The 22,811-nt window shown below is 37.4% G+C and overlaps 1 protein-coding gene across 1 annotated transcript in view; it reads left to right on the top strand.

Moving 5' to 3' along the window:
• Positions 1-6,351: 6,351 nt before the first annotated feature.
• CLCA1 (chloride channel accessory 1) overlaps positions 6,352-22,811 on the top strand; it is a gene marked incomplete at its 3' end in the record, with an annotated part of 36,631 nt that continues 20,171 nt past the window's right edge. Inside the window, exons 1-5 of the mRNA XM_082675243.1 lie at positions 6,352-6,543; positions 11,029-11,169; positions 11,339-11,486; positions 13,872-13,977; positions 17,976-18,153. Of these exons, the coding sequence (XP_082531369.1) occupies positions 6,382-6,543; positions 11,029-11,169; positions 11,339-11,486; positions 13,872-13,977; positions 17,976-18,153 (735 nt within the window). The 5' untranslated portion in view covers positions 6,352-6,381. The remainder of the gene's footprint in view (positions 6,544-11,028; positions 11,170-11,338; positions 11,487-13,871; positions 13,978-17,975; positions 18,154-22,811) is intronic.

The raw sequence follows: 22,811 nt of genomic DNA, 5'->3' as shown, positions 1-22,811 counted from the left end.
TATAATCTAGTGCACCTGTGTGAATCTATCTGCAGGGTAAATTCCTAGCATGGAGTTGCTATGTTGAAAGATACACACACTTAAATTTTGATGCATAGTTCCTTCCAAAGCATTTATACCAATTTTTATGTCATCAAAAATGTATGACTACCTGTTTCCTTATGGCCTTATTACCATTACTAAAGTAGGTAATGAACTAGGGGGTGGAAACAGGAGTCATATTGAAGTATTACATGGCAGAGAGCTTAAAACTACCTCTTAAACATCAATATCCTACAAATATACCTTGGTCATTCTTACTTGATGCCATCTAATGCAAAGCCCTGGCTTTCTCCATCTTGTTGGCTCCTCTCCAATTTTTCCCTTCAAGGCTAAGGTTTGGGCAAGTGGGAGTGAAGAAGAAGTGTAAAGATAAGATACTTTATTGAATAAATTCCATGTGCCAGGCATTGTGCTAACTGTGTTATATTAGTTTTTTTTAAAATTTTTCAATATTCAAAATACTAGTATACCATAGCTAATATCAATGAAAGTAGATTTGATGCAAGAGGTATTATTAGAGATAGAAAAAACTTTTTGTGATGATAATTATATAACAATTCTAAATTTGCCTGCACCAAGAACATAGCTTTAAAATATATAAAGCAGAAGTTGATAGAGCTGAATAAAGGAAAAAGAAATAGACAAATTCACAATTATAATTGGAGATTTTAACACACCTCTCTCAGCAACTAAAAGAACAAGCAGCCAAGAAATTGGTAAGAAAAGAGACAATTTGAATAACATGATTAACTAACTTGGCCTAACATATATAAAACACTGTAACCCAACAACTACAGAATAAATATTTTTCTTGAAAGCACATGGAACATTTTACCAAAATAGACCATAAGCTGAGGCAAAAAATAAGACTCAACCAATTTCAAATGATTTAAGTCTTAGGGTATTCTTTCTGACTCTAGTGGAATTAAACTAGAAATCTATAATAGATTAACTAGAGACTCCCCAAGTGTTTGGAAATTAAGCAACACTCTTCTTTTTATATAGCCCATAAATAAATAAATTCAAGAATTTATTCTAGGAATGTAAGAGGGATTTAACATTGAAAACTCAACCAGTGTAATTCCCCATATTAACAGAATAAAGAAAAAAATCACATGGTAATCTCAATAGATGCATAAAAAGCACTTGATAAAATTTAAAACCTATTTATGATTTTTAAAAAGAAAACTCTTAGCAAACTAGGAATACAAGGAGACTTTCTTAGTCTGATAAAGATATCTACAAAATATCTCTAGATAATATCATACTTAATGGCCAAATATAGGATGCTTTTTCACTTGGGATTGGGAACAAGAAAAAAGATACCCATTCTTTCCACCTGTATTCAGCGTTGTACTGGGGGGTCCTAGCTAGTGTAATAAGAGAAGGAAACAAAATAAAAGATATAAGATTGGAAAGGAAGAAGTAAACATGTTATTATTCACAGATGACATAATTATAAACACAAAATCCAAAAGAATCTACAAACTACCTGAAATAATGAATTTAGCAAGCTCCATGGATGAAAGGTCAGTACAAAAAAATCTAATATATTTCTATATACCAGCAATAAACAATCAGAAAATGAAATTTTATAAAAATACCATTTATAATAGCACCCCCCAAACTTTTAAAAACCACGGAAATAAATTTAATGAAAGGTGCAAAAGACTTTTACCCTTAAAACTATAAAACATGGTTGAGATCAAGTAAATAAACTTAAAATGAAGAGATATGCCAGGTCCATGGATTGAAAGACTCAATATTATAAACAAGTCAATTCTTTCCAAACTGATGTATAATTTTTTTTTTTTTTTTTTAGGTAAGAAGTGGACTTACTTAGAGAGATACACATTCCATAGAATGCAGTCCATCTCAAAAAGGCAAGAATGACCTTGGGAGAAATAAATACACTCTACCGACAGAGTGTGGGCCATCTCAGAAGGCGAGAGGCCCCGAAGTATGAGGTGGTTAGTTTTTACAGGCTGGGTAATTGCATAGGCTAATGAGTGGAGGATTATTCCAACTATTTTGGAGAAGGGGTAGAGATTTCCAGGAACTGCGCCACCGCCCACTTTTTGGCCTTTTATGGTTGACCTCAGAACTGTCATGGCACTGATGGGTGTGTCATTTAGCTAATGTATTACAATGAGCGTATAAATTTAATGTGATCCAGTCAAATCCAGGAGTTTTTTTCTGGTAGAATTTCCAAGATGATCCTAAATTTTATATTTAAATGCAAAGGACCAAAAATAGCCAAAATAATCTTGAAATAAGAAAAACAAATCTGGAGTGTTTATATTACCAGATATCAAGACTTACAAACCAGCAGTAACTAAGACAATATGGTATTGAGGTAAGCCTGGTCATATAGACCAATAGAACAGAATAGAGTCCAGAAACAGACCTGCACACTTGCAGTCAACTCATTCACAACAAAAGCACAACTGCAATTCAGTGGGGGGGAATGATGGTCCTTTCAATAAATGATCTGCATGTATTGCTATCCAGAGAGGAAAACAAAACAAAAATCTTGAATTTTACCTCACACTATACACACAAAAATAATTTGAGATACATCACAAACCTAATTGTGAAAGATAAGACAATAAAGCTCTAGAATAGAATATTGTATAACATCTTCATGAACTTGGGGAAGTTGTCTTAAATATGACCCCAAAAACAATACCCATAAAATAAAAAATTAAATTGAATTCCATTAAAGTTAAGAACCTCTGTTCATCCAAGAGACCCATTAAGGCAAGCCACCTACTGGGAAAAGATATTTGCAATACATACATCCAATAAAGAACTCAATACCCAGAACATATAAAGAATTCCTCTAGATCAACAAGGAAAATACTAACCTGATTAAAAATTGGGCAAAAAGACTTGGAAAGGCACTTCATAACAGAGGATATCCAAATGACCAGTAATTATATGAAAAGGTGTATAACAAAATTGGTTATCAGGGAAAATGCAAATTAAAATCACAGTACTATATGATTATACCCCACGCAGAGTGGACAAAATTGTAAAGAGCAGCAGTACCCTGTACTGGTAGAAATGTGGATCAATACAACAATTTTGAAAAGTATTTGGCCGATCGACAATGGCTAGACATACATATACCCTGTGACCCAGCAATTCCACTCTTGGTATGTACCCAACTGAAGTCAATGCTTATGTCTATGGCAGTGTTATTTAAAATAGCCCCAAACAGGAAATAATCCAAATGTTCATCAAAAGCAGTAAGTAAATTGTGGTATATTTTTACAAAGAAATACAATGGAAAAAGAACATATTACTGCTACACACAACATGGCTGAATTTCACGCAGAAAACGTTACGTGAAAGTAGCCAAACACAAGAGGGCATACTTATATTTCTGTTTATATAAAGTACACAAACAGGTAAAATTAATCAGCGTGGCGTTGGAGGTCAGTATCGCAATTACCATTCGGAGGTTTTTGACTAGAAGGGTATACAACAAAGACTTTTGGGATTTGGAAATATAAACTTTGGTGAAAGTTTGTCTCTCAGGGTGCTAACTCCCTGCACCTCTGGTTTGTGTCATTTGGCCCATCTGCACTGCCTCTGACAAAGTCCGATCCCAGGTGCCATGGGGTGATGCTTTATGTGAGCCAAAGCCTCTGTGAATCTGTTTAGGCTGAACTTGGGCACCAGAGAGAGTGGGGCTGCCACCACACCCTGTCCAGTGGAGGCCATGCTAAACTCCGCCCTCTCCCTGGGGAAGCAAAGAGCCAGTGGTGTTAGGAGATGAGGCAACCGAGGCAGCAGCAAGGACTCTCCATTGAGGGAGCAGCCAAGGCCCAGCCAGCAGGGAAGGCCACACAAAATATGAGGAGGCACCTAATCTGGATCTGTCATACCGGTGACCCCTGTCATAGGCACCTGCACCAGCCACAGCCTGGCAAGGGCAAGGCAACTAAAGGCTCAGACCCCTCAGTAAGGAAAGGCTGGGTTATACCAACAGGAAAAAAACCAAACAAACACAGATCAGTCAAAATGCTGGCTAAAAATGAGGGAAATTGGTGATGAAGGAAGGAGATAATACATATCTATAATGGCCTTGAGACCAGCTATAGCAGCAGGCACTGTGATTTATTTCAATAACTCTGTCGCTTTGGGTATTTTAGGAGATTGCAATTGGCCAGCACTTCGAAGGAGATTCTATGAATGATTCTATGAGAGGGCTTGTACCCTCTCTCAGGGAAAAAGTGAGACAGCTTGTGCCCCTGCCCCCAATTCCAGCCTTAACTTATAATATTGGAGCTAGATAGAATGAAAGGACGTGAGTGGATCTGAGCAGTTCAAGAAGTAAATTGTATTGGACTCATCTTATTGAAGCTCCTTAGGGTTGTTTGGCCCCACCTGTCCGCCTGACCCAATGGGCACTTACTCCTCCTCAGTCACTACCTACTCCTTGTAGGCCCAAGTGGTTCTACTACCAGAGGTCAACAGGCACCACCTGGAATCTTTGGCTCTTTATACACCACAGGGCATAGGATTTTCTTTCCAAGCAGCTGCTGAATGGGCTGGGTGACACAGCCAGAAGGGTGATCACCTGTAGGAGATGAGAAGGGGCCAAACACTTTTCCTTCCTCCTATAGCCCATTAGGAGACATCCCAGAAAGCAGGGCAGGTGCACCTGCAGGGTGGCCTGCTGGGTCTGTTTACTATTCCAGAGCCAGCTTAGTAAGCACCTTTCACTGTTTCCCAGGCTTCCCTGAATCATTTCCCCTTTTTCTCACTCTCACTGTTCTGGGATTAAGCTTGCAAATCATTTTCACATAAGCTTGTCTTAGACTCTCTTTTCTAGGGAACCCAGGAGATACACGTATAGTGGGGGGCGGGGTATGAGATATTTTAAAATGTAAAATATTTTATGACATATGTATAATAAATGCATACATTTATTCAATAAGAATTGAATAAATTATTTTTATATAAAAGTATATTTAGATTATCTGGACAACTATTTTATCATTGAGTACTTCCACTCTATTCCAATGCTTCACTTTTGATTGATTAAAGATTACATACTTGGGCTTCCCTGGTGGCGCAGTGGTTGAGGGTCCGCCTGCCGATGCAGGGGACACGGGTTCGTGCCCCGGTCCGGGAGGATCCCACGTGCCGCGGAACGGCTGGGCCCGTGAGCCATGGCCGCTGAGCCTGCGCGTCCGGAGCCTGTGCTCCGCGACGGAAGAGACCACAACAGTGAGAGGCCCACGTACCGCAAAAAAAAAAAAAAAAAAAAAAGATTACATACTTAAGCAATAAGTACTAATTATTAGCAACAAGTACCAATTTAATTTTTATGAGTGAGTGTCAAAGACAGACAAGATGAAATTGATGCTTATCACTGTGTGAAGATCAAATGACGTTATGAGATGAAGGGATATTTCAACTAATTTGAATATAGGACCAATTTGAATTGGTAGACCAATTTGAGTTTTCAACTGAGATTTGGCAAACTTAAAATAATCTATGCAGTAGCTGGCAGTCCACTATTCATGTTCTGAGAGACATTTAATTTCAGTAAAATAATTGAATGTTAATTTGAATTTTACTGGGCAGTAGAAGCTACGGAATAGTGAAATAGAGGTTTGATGAGGAAACTTGAGGGAGTTTCCCTTGCACAGTGAGATATAAATTTTATCTTTTCATTATAGAATATTCAATAATATCTAATGTGGCTTGCTAATGTTTTGGTGCAAGTAGATTGTCTAAGGGAGTAACGAGAGGTGCTGAGGTTACAGAAAGATCGAAGACGATAAAAATAAAGACCACCATGAGGGATAACTGGATATACAGTTTATACTTAATGAATGCGTACTGAATACGCAGAACAGTCAGGCCTCCACTGGGCAGGCAGGGGTTAGAGGGTGGATTTGGGTGGGTCAGTGTCCCTGGCTGGACAAACATTTGTAAGAAGTAAACACCTTTCAATGGCAAAGCTGCTTGTCAGCTGTGAGTCCTTCCAGGCAACCAGACGTGGCTCCCCACCCTTGTTCCCAGGAAATGGCAAAGGTGAAGGCAAGGCTAATATTCCTTTCAAAATAAAATATTTAAAAGTACACAAAATTTGAGATGAAATTATAGTTATCATAATGATAGCTATAGTTAGCATTCCTCCTAGTGGTGATAAATCCAATTGTGAAACAATTTGGGGTCAAGGGGTTAAAGTCCTGTGATAAACCACCTCTGATAACTTGGAAAACTGTGCGTTTACATATCCATATATATAGGGGTAAAGAAAGATGCCTCCATAACTAACATTTTCCAAAGAGAGAACCCAAAGGCAGATGTACAGCAATGGGGTCATTTAAGAATTCGGTTTTCATCTTGGTCCTTCACCTTCTGGAAGGGGCCCTGAGTGATTCACTCATTCAGCTGAATAATAATGGCTATGAAGGCATTGTCATTGCAGTTGACCCTAATGTGCCAGAAGATGAAACACTCATTCAACAAATAAAGGTAAGTCGTAAATGGTAATTATCCATGCTTTTTTGAAAAATTAAGCATAATATTGTGATAGAGGAAACGTGAGTTCTCTAATTCCAGCTGCGTGACACTGGCAAGTTTTTTTTTATACCTGTGTCTTCATTTCTTCAACTATAAAATGGAAATAATAACACAACCATTATGATTCTTCCGAGAGATGAGATAATAAATGCAATGCACATAATTCAGAGCTTGATATATTGTTGGCACTTAATAAATGATTTCATTGAAAATTATTTAGTTCTGCAACCAAGGCAGAGCCAACTACATTTGGCAGATATTGTGAGATGCGCAGAGGGCAATTCCTTTGCCTGATTTTACCACTGGCTCATATCAGAGTCTCCTTTTATCCTCCTAATTGTAACCTGCTTCTCTGCAATTCTAATATAGGAGTCCAAGATGCAAATCTCTAACTTAAGAACAAGCCCGACCCTTACAGTGTGAGGAAACCCTGCATTTTCCCAGCCCCAATGCAAAGTGTCCTCTTGGGGCTGCTGAGCAGCCTCACTTCACTTGTTGCTTTTTCTGTAGGGGAAGGAAAAATTAGGGAAGAGGACTCTTCCTGTCCAGGCAGAGGCACCTAACTGTTGTAAGATAGAGGGATTAGAGAGGTTTTGTACAACAGCAAACAGCAAAGAATATGAGGGAAATGTCTTATAAAAGACCACCCTGGAAAGCGGCTGTAGCACACACAGAGGTGGTGCTGCATAATGAACAGAAGTACTGGTCTATAAAATGGGGATAATAATAAGTATCTTTCTCACAGGGCTTTGTGAGGATTAACAATGCATGCATAAAAGGGAAGCTAGGTGAAATGTATATGGGAACTCTGTACATTTTTTGCATGTTATCTGTTAAGTCTAAAATTATCTCAAAAACTTAGAAAAACTTTAAAAAAAAAACTTAGAAAAACTTTAAAAATGCATGCAAAGTGCCTGGTACACAGTAAGAGCTCAATAAATGGTAGGCAAATCATCAGTCCCCAGGTCTACTTTTAATCCTAGATAGAAAGAGCTCATCATTCCTCACCAAGCCAAAGGGACTGAGACTTGTTTCTGGGCAAAGTTCCTGAGTGTGAGCTCAGAAGTTAATAGGGCAAGGGCCCCAAGGGTCTCCTCGAAAGGTTCCTTGCTCTGAACAGGAGCAAACCCAGAAAGATGGAGTTTGGGGAGAGAACCATCTCTACCACGAAGAGGAGTTTGGGGCTGGAGAAGTACAGCAGTTGAGGGGGAGAGGAAGTTCACCTGCTTAAACCAGAAGACCATCAGATATTACTGCCATCAGTGAAAGGGAAATTCATGCCTTCTGAAATTTCTTAACAATCAGAAAACTTGGGTGAGTCTTTGATTGCTTCTAAACTTAGGAACAGCATCAGAAAAAAATGAAATAGCCACTTGGAGCAAGAGACCAGGAAAGTGTTGGAGGAAAATGTGACCAGTATGTTTCTGTCTCCGGCTGGACAGTCAGTGGTGCTCAGGGACATGTGCGAAGGAGCACATTAGCATCTCTAAGGACAGTGGTAATTTGTATTTGTATGGTGCTTTAGAGCAAAAGCAAAAGGACTTTCACCTCACTCTCTTTGGGGGGTTCCTCCTGAGAAATATACTTCTCCTTACAATTATTAAATTGGTTTTTTGTTATGAGCCCTAAGTGAGTTGGGTATGAGAGAGGTTGGTTTCCACGTTTCTTTGTCACAGGAGCACTTTTAAGGGCAATAGTGTGCTCAGAGTCCCTAAATGAGTAGTTAATAAAAGTGAGTTCCTATTTGATGTTCCAGACCTGCAGTCGAGGGACCTCACTGTGGGTTTTGCCACTTTCCTGGTCATCCCTCAGTCTCTGCTTTCTGGGGAGACTCTCCCCCGGGTGTCCCTGTGTGAGCAGAAGCCTCTAAGTAAGCTCTTAAATATTGTACTTGCTTCAGCAGGGCAGTCCGAGCGTCTCTCCACCTGCAATACCGGCAGGTGGCGCTGCAGCAGTTCCATCCAGGGAGACTACACTCTCATCAGTATTGCATAAGCAGTGGGAGCACAGGTCATAAGATGAGGGAGTGAGAATCAGGGAGAAGCGCTCTCTCTCTCTCTCTCTCACACACACACACACACCACACAAGAAAGATAAACAACAGGAGCCGTTTGGGGCCTCCTCAATGTATGGGAGCCCAGGCATCTTTGGTCTTGGTGCTCCTGGAGAGTTTGCCCCTCATTATAACCTCTTCACTCATTCATTTGTTCCTTAGTCCAACAAATATTTACAGAGCATTTACATTATGTCAGGTACCAGGAATCCAGTGGTGAACAATATACTATCCCTATCCTTAAGGAATTACCAGCCCATCCTATAAACTTCATCCTCAACATTCTTCAAACCTCAAAAGATTAAGTGTCTTTTTGGATATGAGGTCACTTTCTCAAAATATGGAACAGATGCCAAAGCAAAGATTCATTATTAATGTTTCTGTTAAAACATAGAAGACATTTCATGCTGCTTAGTCATCTTCCTAGGAGACACTGAAAATTTACATTTCACAAGTCAAATTGTAATATAATACTCTAACATAGGAAGTTTTATACCTACTTTTCAGCTTTCTGGTGATATTGGCTCAGTATTTTTATTTTAAAAAATTATAAAATGTTAAATTCTCCTAGCAATTGTTTAAAATCTGGCTTTTTTTGGAAGGAGATGCAAATCATTTGGAGAGCTTTTATAAAACTAGCAAGGCAACCATTATTATCACCATGTGAAAGGTTGGAAACGGAAGCTCAGGGAGACAAAATAAATTCCGCAAGTTTAACCCATTAGCACGTAACAGAGCAGGATTCACCCCTGCATCAGTACCCAAGTACTATTTCCCCATACAGTGATGAACTGTTTCTGCTCCTAAGGCCAACCTCCTAGACATTGGAGCCTAGTCACTCTGGTCTATTCCAGCAAGGACTTTCCTCCAGCAATGATCCCTTTTTTCTCTTGCATTATCGGTTTTTTTTTTTCCATTAGCATACACATATAATAGTTCCCATTAAAAAAGCAAACAAACTCCCTTGCCCTGCAGTCTTCCTTCATCTACTGCTGCATTTCTCAATTCCCTTTTAATTTGTAGGAAAACTTCTTGACCCGCTGTCTGTTTTCACTGCCTCTGCCTCCTCACCTCCCACCCTCTTGAATTCACTCATATGGAGCTGTTGTCGCCATTGCACAAAATGGTTTACTCAGGTTGCCAAATTCATTGCTCAGTTCTGAGTCCTCATCTTCCTTGACTGCTCAGCAGCATTCAACTCGGATGATCACTCTCTCCTTCCTGAAACACTCTCACCCTATGCCTTCTGATTTCCTTCCCGTGCACCAGCTGCTCCTTCTCAGTTTCCTTTGCTGGCTCTTCCTCTTCCCACTTCTGAATACTGGGGCTCCTGGAGCTCAGTCTTCAGTCCTCTTCTTCCCTCTGTCTACACTCACTTTTGTGTTTCTCAGTGATTTTCAGCCCTAATAGACTCAATTTCCCTTTCTGTAATAAATATCTTGTAATACCCTTTCTATCAATACTATCTTATCCTGATGCATCTCAGGGAATCTGCAGAGGCATTTATAATTTAATGCTACAGCTCTTTTGTTTTAGAGAAATAAATTTAGGCATAATTTGAAAAGAGATTATATACTTATGCCACTTCCTTATATCTAACACTTAGTGCTATACTAAAAACAGATACTATCATAACATTTAGTTAGCCGCCAAATTATTACAGGAGTCAGCAGGTGTTGAAGTTGTATTCATTTTAATTTGAGTTTCTCTCCACTACTACTTGGTGTGAGATATTGAGACTATAATACTCTCTAGTTCTCAGTTTCTCCCTTAAAGGTTCACTGATCCTCAAAGGATCATATAAAATGAAACTAAGAGCTAATATTTGATAAGCACTTGTGCTAAGTAGACATGGTTCCAAATGCTTTCTTGACTTCATTTGATCCTCACAACAACCTTATGAGCTGGTCACTGTAATATTTTCCATTTTATAAATGGGGAAACTGAGGCTCAGGAGGGCTGAAGGAAATTTCTTTTCTTTCTTTTTTTTTTTGGCCACGCCACGAGGCTTGTGGGATTCTAGTTTCCCAACCAGGGATTGAACCCAGGCCCCAGCTGTGAAAGCGCCAAGTCCTAACCACTGGACTGCCAGGGAACTCCTTCAAGGAAATTTCTGATGTCCCACCATAAGTGGTGCAGCTGGGATTAGTGTCTGCTTCTGGAGTCTTCACTGTCAACCATTACACTGTGACACAGAGCATGTGGTAAAAAAATCTCAAAAAAGGCTAGCTATTATTATTAACAAAATAATCTCCTCTTCCAAGCTTGATAAATAGCTAGTTTTTGGAAATGTGAGATACAGATGTAAATTTGAATAATTGGTAATTTCATCTTTTTTTCTGTCATTAAATGCTCTTGTTTCTGTTCCCCCCTCCCCCGACCAGGATATGGTGACCGAGGCATCTCCATATCTGTTTGAAGCTACAGAAAAAAGATTCTATTTCAAAAATGTTGCCATTTTGATTCCTCAAAATTGGAACACAAAACCTGAATATGTGAAACCCAAACTTGAGACCTACAAAAATGTGAGAATATCAAGTTCTTTTTTCAAATTTGGTTTTCTTTTGTGACTCAGATTTTTTTCTTCAAAATATTCTAGAATCGAATAAAATTGTTTCAGAACATGCTGGTGTGAAGTAAGGTCAATTCATTTGCTGAAATTTTGTAATGATGAAACTTTTTCTTAAATTTCAGGCTGATGTTCTGGTTGCTGAACCTAATCCAACAGGTAACGATGGACCCTATACTGAGCATATGGGAGGCTGTGGAGAAAAGGGTAATAAAATTTATCTGACTCCTGGGTTCCTAGCAGGAAAAAAGTTGCTTCAATATGGACCACAAGGTATGGGTAGAGATGAAATATTCTGTTATATTTCTCATAACTTAATAATTTTACGTTGCAAATGGATCAACAATAGCATTATCTTTCTGAGTAAGAACATAAAATAGACTATTATAGTATGTTTCTTTCATGTAAAACAGATTCCAAATAGTTCATTTCTCAGTTAGAAATTTATTTTCTTCATATTCTGCATATATATGTGTGTAAATATAATATTTTTAATTTTCATATTAGTATCAGATAATAACTCTAAAATAGTTTAATATGCAATGTTGGGTTTCTATTGCTCTGTGGGGAGACACCTGAACAAATTAAACCTCCTGCCTGCAATTCAGGTAGTGGCTACCAGATGGCAGACATGCATAACGTTTTCAGACTTCAATGTGCGTTCATACTATAAACGGATTGTTAAAATGATTCTGATTCAGTAGGTGTGGGGTAGGACCCAAGAATCTGCATTTTAACAAGCTCCCAGGTGATGCTGATACTGCCTGACCTTGGACCTCACTTTGAGTATCAGACAGAATATCCTTGCTGTTCAGCTCTCAAAAATATGTGACTAAAGAAAAAACCAAATTTTCCTTCACAAAATATCATTTAGCATTCCCATATGAACCAAATAGAGCAATCTTTGGAGAAAAGATTAAAAGAAACCAGCAATGGAGTATATATAATATGTACTTTCCAAGTATAATCAAGTGTGATTAGTATTAACTAATTAGGTTAACTAATAACTTGTACCAGGTTTCTTTACCATTTTGAAAAGATTAGAACAAATTTGATTTTCTTCATTTAAATAGGCAAGGCAGAGAAAACAAACAAGCAAACAAAATAGCACTTGGTGCCTGCATGCCCCACTCCCAAATACCCTAGAGCACTTTTACAGACCTTCTCAGAAAGAAGTGTCCAACAAACACACCTCTTTGTTGTTCTTTTACAACACCCCCATAACATGAACAGAAAATTGCCAATGTATAGCTCAATAAATATGTGTTGAACTGATTTGCTTAGCTGCTCCAACCTGCTCCTGGGCCCACTCCAGCCATCAAGGTCACCATATACAATGTCATTCCTTTATACTCTCTCCTTTCTGTACTGTGACTCCACGCCTGCTACTTCACAATCTTCCCTTCCCTTTAAGAGGCCATCAGTTGTTCCCTAGCACTGAGAACAATCTAAAATCCTTAATGTGAGATACTAGGGTTACTTAACATGCACCTCCTCACTTAACCTTCCAAATTCAGCCTACCTGGGAATTTACATTCCAGAAAAACTGAGCTGTACATAAGTCACTAACATTCATCCAAATTTAACAAATACTAAGTATCTATTAAGTTCTAGACAGTATGTGCCCAGACATGTCAGTGAAGAAGTCATGGTACCTGTTCTCATGGAGACAAGAGTCTGTAGTGAGAGACTGGCAAGTAAGAAGCAATGACAATATAACATGATAAACGCCATAATGGAATATAATGAAAGTGATAAGGAGGGGTACCTGGACCAGTTTGAGGATGTCAGAGAAGGCTTCTAGGTGGATATAAGCCTAATTTTGAAAGAAGAGTAGGAGTTATTCAGTCAGAGATAGGGAGAGAGTATTCCAAACCAAGGAAAAATATGTAAAAACGACCAGAGATGAGCAAGAGCATGACGCGGCTAGAAAGTAAAAGGAGTTCAAGAATCCATTGTCATTATGGAGTTTTGGAAGTGGGTGGAGAAGAGCAAGAAATATGGCTGCAGAGAGGAATAGGGCCTGAATCATCAGGGACCTTGTAGGCATATTGAAAAGTTGGACTTAACCCTGAGCACCATAGCCGAGTCATTGAAGACTGGGGACATGGAGGCCAGTTGAGTGAGTGTTGCAGTAGTTCAGAAGTAACTGGCAATGAGACTGGAAAGATGAGAATAGGTCAAAGAAGAAAAAGGCAGATGTGGAGTAGGCCGGGCTTGAGGTTTGTCCACATATGAGTCATTAGGGAGAAGGACCTATTGGGGGTGCTGCCCTGGCTGCCCTGTAGGTCAGCCTGTGCTGACCTCCATCATTACACTTGCACCCCTAAGGATTATAGTTATCTAAAATGATGTGTGTCATCTGCTAGACCATGAGCTATGTGAGGACAGGGCAATTGTTTTATCATTGTATGAATAGCTGCCTTGCACTTACTAGGTGCCTAATTGACACTTGATAATCCAAAATAAACAGTCATATTTTACAGAAATGTGCAATTGTCGTATCAGATTGTTCCTTCTAAGGAAATCGAAACTTTAATCAAAAAAAAAAAAACATAGCAAAGCATAATAGCATTCAGAAGAATTACTTTCTCTTAGTTTAAGAGGGTAATTTTACCATTCTTATTGTAATCAGGTGTTTAAAATACTTTTTCACAGGAAGGGTATTTGTCCATGAATGGGCTCATCTACGATGGGGAGTATTTAACGAGTACGATAATGACCAGAAATTCTACTTATACAATAAAAGAAAAAAACCAGTAATGTATGTATATTTTGATTAACTTTTCACAAACTATTTTAAATTGCAAACAATTTTGTCTTGAATTGATTACTTTAAAAATGTCAGTCTTTTGTCTTATTTTCTATCTCTCACTCTTAGTGCCGTCTTTTTCAGATTCCCATAAAACTACTACTTTTGTTCACTTTACAAGTGTCTTAATTAGTTGAATTCTCTACTCTGCAGCTACAAATCATTTGCCTCTTTGTGTGTGTGTGTACAACTAGAAGAAATCCACAGGTGCTACGTTCAGTATCTCCATCTTCCTGTATCACAATCAGTGACGTAAACAAAGCTTCAGTGCCTTGAGGGTAGAATACTATCTGTGTGAACTATGTCAGTTTGAATGGGCCTGTGAGAGACTGTGGAATTTAGCTGGAAGACAGTCCAAATATTAAAACAAAACAGAAAACTTCTCCCAATTTGAATAAAACCTTGTATGGTGTCAATAGGAAGCAAACTGAACACTTAGAAAGTACCTCTGCTGCTGTGATTTTACAGGTGAGTTCTTGCAATCAAAAGTTTCAGGGAACAAACTGCTTTAGTACAAATGTAAAAGGGAACTTCCCAATTTATTTTAGAGAGCTAGCATAATTCAGATACTAAAACCTGACAGATGGCATGAAAAAGAATTCTGTAGATACAGCTTTCTAAAAAGGTTTTAAATAAAAGGATAGTAAGTTACACCTGGCATAATTAAGGGAATAACAAACACACTAAGGTCAAGAAGGATGTCTTCCAGAAGTCTGAAAATGCTATGATATTAGGTAAGTAATTAATATAGTATATCAAGTAAAAGAAGAAAATTAAATGATTATTCCAACAGATTCTGAAAAGGAATTTGATAAGCTTGCACATTTATGCCTCAGTTAAAAACAACCACCTCTTTTTAAAGACTAGAGCTGGCACAACACGCCTCTTCACTCTTGCTTCCAGTTCGACTCCCCTGATGGCTGTTTAAGGAGACGCACTCAGCTTTGGTTTGGTTACTGTCTTTATTCAGCACAGTTTCCAAGGGAAGCTGCACTGGGCTCAGAGCTCAGCCTTGGCTTCCCCTTTCTCCCACAGGAGCATTACAGCTCTCCATTTTCCCCTTTCTTTATTACATTCAAACTCTGTCAACTTGGTCCACTACCATGACATTTTCCCTCACTCTTATGTCACTTTAGGTATAAAAAGACACTAAGTGCCTCCCAGAGCCATACACAGTCTATCTGATTGGCTTGTTCCCTCCGCACCTCAGAGACCACTCCCCAGGGCCACTCCCCTGAGGTGATCATATGTTGGATGGACCTCTCAAATCGCAGCCCACGGATGCCATTCAGCCCTGACATCTGCCTTTCCCACTTCTTGCTAAGCTTCCAGACAGACACTGTATATCCCCTTGAGAGAAAAGCTGACTAGTACCTACTCCTTCCTAGGGATATTCCAGAAATATCCACATATACAGCATGTTCATCCTTCCACAGATAACATTTGCAAAACTGACATGATTACCATGTCCTCTTAACAATAAATCTTATTATAACATACAAATAGCATTTATTGCTTATCTACCAATTTTTTTAAATTACTCTTAAGGCCTGGAAACAATTACAAAAATGACAGTACTGCCTACAGTAGAAGGCTTCCTTAATATGATGCAGAACATCAATTGAAAGCCAACTGCCTACCTCATATTTAATAGGGAATCATTAGACATTCTCAGGAATGAGATAAGAGTGGGCACTGTTAGCAGTTATCTAATCTTGTTTAGAAAGTTGTAGCCAATGCAATAACATGTTGGGGAGGTTAAAAGAGGGGGGGCTACTAGAAAGGGAGAGAGAAAATTGCTTCTAGGCAGACGATATGTGGTCTACTTAGAAAGCCTCAGGGAAAAAATAGAAATTAAAATTGATAAGGGAAGTCAATAAGGTAACCAGAGATATTTGAAGAAAACTCTAAGAAATGTGAAAGTTATATTTGAAGAAAACCATAGCATAAAATCCTTCTAAAGAATTTAAAAGAAAATCAAGATTAAATGAGAGATTTTCAATTCATGGAATATGTAAATCCAACCCCAATTAATATATAGGTTTTATAAAACTCTAATCAAAAGTATTTCTATTTTTACCTCATTTTAAAGTCCCAGAGTTTATTCAGTAGATAGTACCCGAGAACATTTTTGAAAAAGAATAGGTATAAAGGAAATTTTTCTCATTGAATTTTAAATATACAATAAAGCTAAGTTAATTAAAACAATGTGAACTGACAGACACTTACACAATAATTTACTAATTAATACAGCTAGAATTATAAATCTACAAGGAAAGACAATATTTCTTAAGATGCCAGGACAATTTTTAACTACGTGGGGGGAAAAAATTAACAGACTCTCTTTCAATTGGATAGACTCATTAAATATAAAAAATAAAACCATAATGAAAACTAGAAGAACATTAATACATATCAAACTTCTCTATGGTGAAGGTCTTTCTATATATTCAAGAATTGGAAAAAGACATAACTAAAAGAATAATAAATTTGGCTACATATAAATTAAAAATTTTGTTGCATATAAGTCAAACATAAACTAAATTAAAAAATAAGAAACAGAAAAATATATTTGCAAAAATTTAAAAAAACAGGCTTTTAAAAACTTAGTATTATAACACATAAAGAACTTTTGAAAACTAGTAGGAAAACAATAACACCCTAATAGAAAAATAGACGCAGGAGAAGAATAATTTACAAAGGAAGAAATAAAAATGGCCAGTAAAAATGTAAAACTGTTCAGACTTACTAGTAATCAAAGAGGTGCAAATTTGACAAAGATGAGAATCGTTTATTGCCTAGTAAGTGACTGTCAGTGGGATGAGTGCTCCCATAGATGGTTATTAGAGGAATAAACCAGCATAACTTTTCTGGAAAGCAATTTGGTGACACATATCAAATCTCTAAAATTTTTTCTATTTCTTGCTCCAGTAATTTCATGTTTAACAATCCATTTTAAAGGAAATGATAGAATGAGCTCTATCAACAGGCTTTAAAATGTTCAAACTTCTGGGTCTGAGCATTTATTCTGGGAGTCAGTCATGCAGCAAACTTGGAAACAGAGTCAAAATTTTATGTGACATTTTATTTATCCATGGAAGTTTTACTTTTAGTACTGAAAAATTTTGGGGGGAGAACAAAATGAAGTAAATTAGGCTAAATTCATGTTGTAGTATCAAAATATGAAATTATTAAAATCACATTTTGAAAGAATAATGTGAATTATAACAACACAATTTAAATGTACTAAAATACTAAGTTTTTTAAGATCAAGAAGCAAAGCTATACGTAGAATGTTATGCTTATACATAGAGAAGGAAATGCTTCAATATGCTAGCAGTAGTTTATCTCTGACAGTGGGACATGATTTTTTTTTCTTCTTTATACTTTTTTGCTATTTTCAAAATTTCCTATAGTGTTCATATATTATTTATATACTCATAAAATAAGATGTGGGTGAAAAGTACTCCATTTATAATAGTGACAAAAGTCATAAGTGTGTAAAGAAAAATCTAATATACCTATGAACACACAAGAACTATGCAAAAACTGTATGATGTAAACTAGTTACATAAAAACAAACAAAAAATTTCAGCAAAATTTTTAAGGTAAACAAAAGAGGGCTCCTGATTTTCCAGGGATGAGGGACTAGATTAGGAAGTGCCTTAGGACTTTGGTCTTTATTAATTGTTAACAATAGCTGTAAGCTTAGTTTTCTGCTGCATAGAAACACATTCTGATATCATCTTGGGAACCCCTCAGATACTTTCTGGCAAACAGAAATTACTCTAATGAGAATTTAATAATTTTGCTATTTAAGGGGATGTATTTATTTCTTGAATTATGAAAGGAAATCGTAGACAAAGCCATCTGTAGAACCTGACCACAGAGTCCAACACTTCTAAATTATATCACCTACACCTAAACATCTAACCTTAATATATTTTCAGATGTCCGTCAACTATTACTGGTAAAAATGTACTACAGAAGTGTCAAGGAGGAAGCTGTGTCACCCAACCATGCAAATCCGACAGAGTAACAGGACTGTACGAAAAAGGATGTGAGTTCATACCTAATGAATTTCAGACTGAGAAGGCTTCCATAATGTATTCACAAAGTATTCGTTCTGTAAGTGCCTTGCTCCTTTTGTTTTTCTTTTTTTCTTGACACTTATGAATTTAGTGAGGTTTTTATCCCAGATGCTGCAAGAAAAGGTCAAATGTTAGGAAGTCATCAGTGAGCAGCTGATCTCTGTGGGACAAGCCAGGAGAACAAAATCAGGGATAAAGTCCTATCTTCCTCAGACCCCTTCCTTAGGTCCATTTTTTGCTCCTCCATCATCTCCCTCCCACTAGCTTTTAGTTTAAGGGCTTAGAACTACTTCAAATATCCTTAAAGGCAGACAAGCACAAGAATTAGTTAAACAAGAAATTTATCCAGGGGGAACAGGCACTTCTTTTTATTAGTAATAAGAACATGATCAGTAGCCTTTAATTTAACTTTCAGAGATCTCTTTTCGGCCTGCATATTTGCTTTTGGTTGTTAACTAAAATTTTCTATCTTTATGAGAGTGTTGGTGCCTTTAAGGAATTTGTACATAGTTTTAATAGCTTTAAGTAGTTTTAAAATACAGATCTTCCTCCAGCCCATTGTAAGTTGAAAATATCTCAAGTTGAAAATTCATTTACTATACCTCACCTACGGAACATCATAGCTTAGCCTAGCCTGCCTTACACGTGCTCAGAACACTTACATTAGTTTTTAGCTGGGCAAAATCATCTAACACAGAGTCTACTGTATAATAAAATGTTGAATATGTCATGTAATTTATTAAATACTGTACAGAAGTGGAAAACAGAATGGTTGTGAGTATATTGGTTATTTACCCTCATGATCCTGTGGTTGACTAGAAGCTATGTTCGGCTCGTTGCCGATAGCCAGCATCACCAGAGTATCATACTGCATACCACTAGCCCAGGAAAAGATCAAAATTCAAAATTCGAGGTATGGTTTCTATTGAATGTGTATTGCTTTTGCACCACAATAAAGTCAAAAAATCGTAAGTTGAACCATTGTAAGTTGGAGACTGCATTTCTCAATGATTTTTTAAATGACCAACTGGTTATAAAATAAACTTGACAAATTACCTTTATTAATGTCAAACATATATATCAGCAAATTTGCACAAACTAAGATAAATGCATCAGTTAAATTATTTTAGTGGGGAGCACCTCTTATCTTCCAGTCTCTTTCATAAAATTATGTTTTCCTTTCGGAGTAAGAGTGAAGTAACTTGCAAGAGTCTGTCTATAACAATATAGCATAAGTTTAAAAAATATGATACATCATGGTTCACTAGGGCCAACCTTCAGTCTGGCTTTGCAGTCTATTTCCAAGATAATTCAGAAACTTCCAACAGGGGGACCAGATTTATTTTTTAACATCTTTATTGGAGTATAACTGCTTTACGGTGGTGTGTTAGTTTCTGCTTTATAACAAAGTGAAAAGTGAGTCAACTATACATATACATATAACCCCATATCTCCGCCCTCTTACATCTCCCTCCCACCCTCCCTATCCCATCCCTCTAGGTGGTCACAAAGCACCAAGCTGATCTCGCTATGCTATGCGGCTGCTTCCCATAGCTATCTATTTTAGATTTGATAGTATATATATGTCCATGCCACTCTCCCACTTCGTCCCAACTGACCCTTTCCCCTCCCCATGTCCTCAAGTCCATTCTCTACACCTGCATCTTTATTCCTGTCCTGCCCCTAGGTTCTTCAGAACATTTTTTTTTTATTCCATATATATGCGTTAGCATACAGTATTTGTTTTTCTCTTTCTGACTTACTTCACTCTGTATGATAGACTCTAGGTCCATCCACCTCACTACAAATAACTCAATTTCGGTTCTTTTTATGGCTGAGTAATATTCCATTGTATATATGTGCCACATGTTCTTTATCCATTCATCTGTCGATGGACACTTAGGTTGCTTCCATGACCCGGCTATTGTAAATAGAGCTTCAGTGAACATTGTGGTACATGACTCTTTTTGAATTACAGTTTTCTCAGGGTATATGCCCAGTAGTGGGATTGCTGGGTCATATGGTAGTTCATTTTTTAGATTTTTAAGGAACCTCCATACTGTTCTTCATAGTGGCTGTATCAATTTACATTCCCACCAACAGTGCAAGAGGTTCCCTTTTCTCCACACCCTCTCCAGCATTTATTATTTGTAGACTTTTTGATGATGGCCATTCTGACTGGTGTGACGTGATAACCTCATTGTAGTTTTGATTTGCATTTCTCTAATAATTAGTGATGTTGAGCGTTCTTTCATGTGTTTGTTGGAAATCTGTATATCTTCTTTGGAGAAATGTTTATTTAGGTCTTCTGCCCAGTTTTGGATTGGATTGTTTCGTTTTTTGATTTTGAGCTGCATGAGCTGCTTGTAAATTTTGGAGATTAATCCTTTGTCAGCTGCTTCATTTGCAAATATTTTCTCCCATTCTGAGGGTTGTCTATTCGTCTTATTTATGGTTTCCTTTGCTGTGCAAAAACGTTGAAGTTTCATTAGGTCCCATTTGTTTATTTTTGTTTTTATTTCCATTTCTCTAGGAGGTGGGTCAAAAAGGATCTTGCTGTGATTTATATCATAGAGTGTTCTGCCTATGTTTTCCTCTAAGAGTTTGATAGTGTCTGGCCTTACATTGAGGTCTTTAATCCATTTTGAGTTTATTTTTGTGTATGGTCTTAGGGAGTGTTCTAATTTCATTCTTTTACATGTACCTGTCCAGTTTTCCCAGCACCACTTATTGAAGAGGCTGTCTTTTCTCCATTGTATCTTCTTGCCTCCTTTGTCAAAAATAAGGTGACCATGTGTGTGTGGGTTTATCTCTGGGCTTTCTATCCTGTTCCATTGAGCTATATTTCTGTTTTTGTGCCAGTACCATATTATCATGATTACTGTAGCTTTGTAGTATAGTCTGAAGTCCGGGAGCCTGATTCCTCCAGGTCCATTTTTCGTTCTCAAGATTGCTTTGGCTATTCGGGGTCTTTTGTGTTTCCATACAAATTGTAAAATTTTTTGTTCTAATTCTGTGAAAAATGTCATTGGTAATTTGATAGGGATTGCACTGAATCTGTAGATTGCTTTGGGTAGTAGAGTCACTTTCACAATGTTGATTCTTCCAATCCAAGAACACGGTATATCTCTCCAGCTGTTTGTATCATTTTAATTTCTTTCATCAGTGTCTTATAGTTTTCTGCATACAGGTCTTTTGTTTCCTTAGGAAGGTTTATTCCTAGGTATTTTATTCTTTTTGTTGCAATGGTAAATGGGACTGTTTTGTTAATTTCTCTTTCAGATTTTTCATCATTAGTGTATAGAAATGCAAGAGATTTCTGTGCATTAGTTTTGTATCCTGCTACTTTACCAAATTCATTGATTAGCACTAGTAGTTTTCTGGTAGCATCTTTAGGATTCTCTATGTATAGTATCATGTCATCTGCAAACAGTGAGAGCTTTACTTCTTCTTTTCTGATTTGGATTCCTTTTATTTCTTTTTCTTCTCTCATTGCCGGGGCTAAAACTTCCAAAATTATGTTGAATAATAGTGGTGAGAGTGGACACCCCTGTCTTGTTCCTGATCTTTCCTGAGGAAATTGTTTCAGATTTTCACCATTGAGAACGATATTGTCTGTGGGTTTATCATATATGGCCTTTATTATGTTGAGGTAAGTTCCCTCTATGCCTACTTTCTGGAGGGTTTTTACCATAAATGGGTGTTGAATTTTGTCGAAAGCTTTTTCTGCATCTATTGAGATGAACACATGGTTTTTCTCCTTCAATTTTTTAATATGGTTTATCACATTGATTGATTTGCATATATTGAGGAATCCCTGCATTCCTGGGATAAACCCCACTTGATCATGGTGTATGATCCTTTTAATGTGCTGTTGGATTCTGTTTGCTAGTATTTTGTTGAGGATTTTTGCACCTATGTTCATCAGTGATATTGGCCTGTAGTTCTCTTCTTTTGTGACATCATTGTCTGGTTTTGGTATCAGGGTGATGGTGGCCTCGTAGAATGAGTTTGGGAGTGTTCCTCCCTCTGCTATATTTTAGAAGAGTTTGAGAAGGATAGGTGTTAGCTCTTCTCTAAATGTTTGATAGAATTTGCCTGTGAAGCCATCTGTTCCTGGGCTTTTGTTTGTTGGAAGATTTTAATCACAGTTTCAATTTCAGTGCTTGTGATTGGACTGTTTGTATTTCTGTTTCTTCCTGGTTCAGTCTCAGAAGGTTGTGTTTTTCTAATAATTTGTCCATTTCTTACAGGTTGTCCATTTTATTGGCATATATTTGCTTGTAGTAATCTCTCATGATCCTTCGTATTTCTGCAGTGTCAGTTGTTACTTTTCCTTTTTCACTTCTAATTCTATTAATTTGAGTCTTCTGCCTTTTTTTCTTGATGAGTCTAGCTAATGGTTAATCAATTTTGTTTATCTTCTCGAAGAACCAGCTTATAGTTTTACTGATCTTTGCTATCGTTTACTTCATTTCTTTTTCATTTATTTCTGACATGATCTTTATGATTTCTTTCCTTCTGCTAACTTGGGGTTTCTTTTGTTCTTTTTTCTCTAATTGCTTTAGGTGTAAGGTTAGGTTGTTTATTTGAGATGGTTCTTGTTTCTTGACGTAGGAGTGTACTGCTATAAACTTCCCTCTTAGAACTGCTTTTGCTGCGTCCCACAGGTTTTGGGTTGTCGTGTTTTCATTA

This window comes from Grampus griseus, assembly GCF_964374135.1.
Source record: "Grampus griseus genome assembly, chromosome: 1".
NCBI lineage: Eukaryota > Metazoa > Chordata > Mammalia > Artiodactyla > Delphinidae > Grampus > Grampus griseus.
Note: the sequence above shows the minus strand (reverse complement) of the source record. Positions and strands in the feature narration are given on the sequence as shown.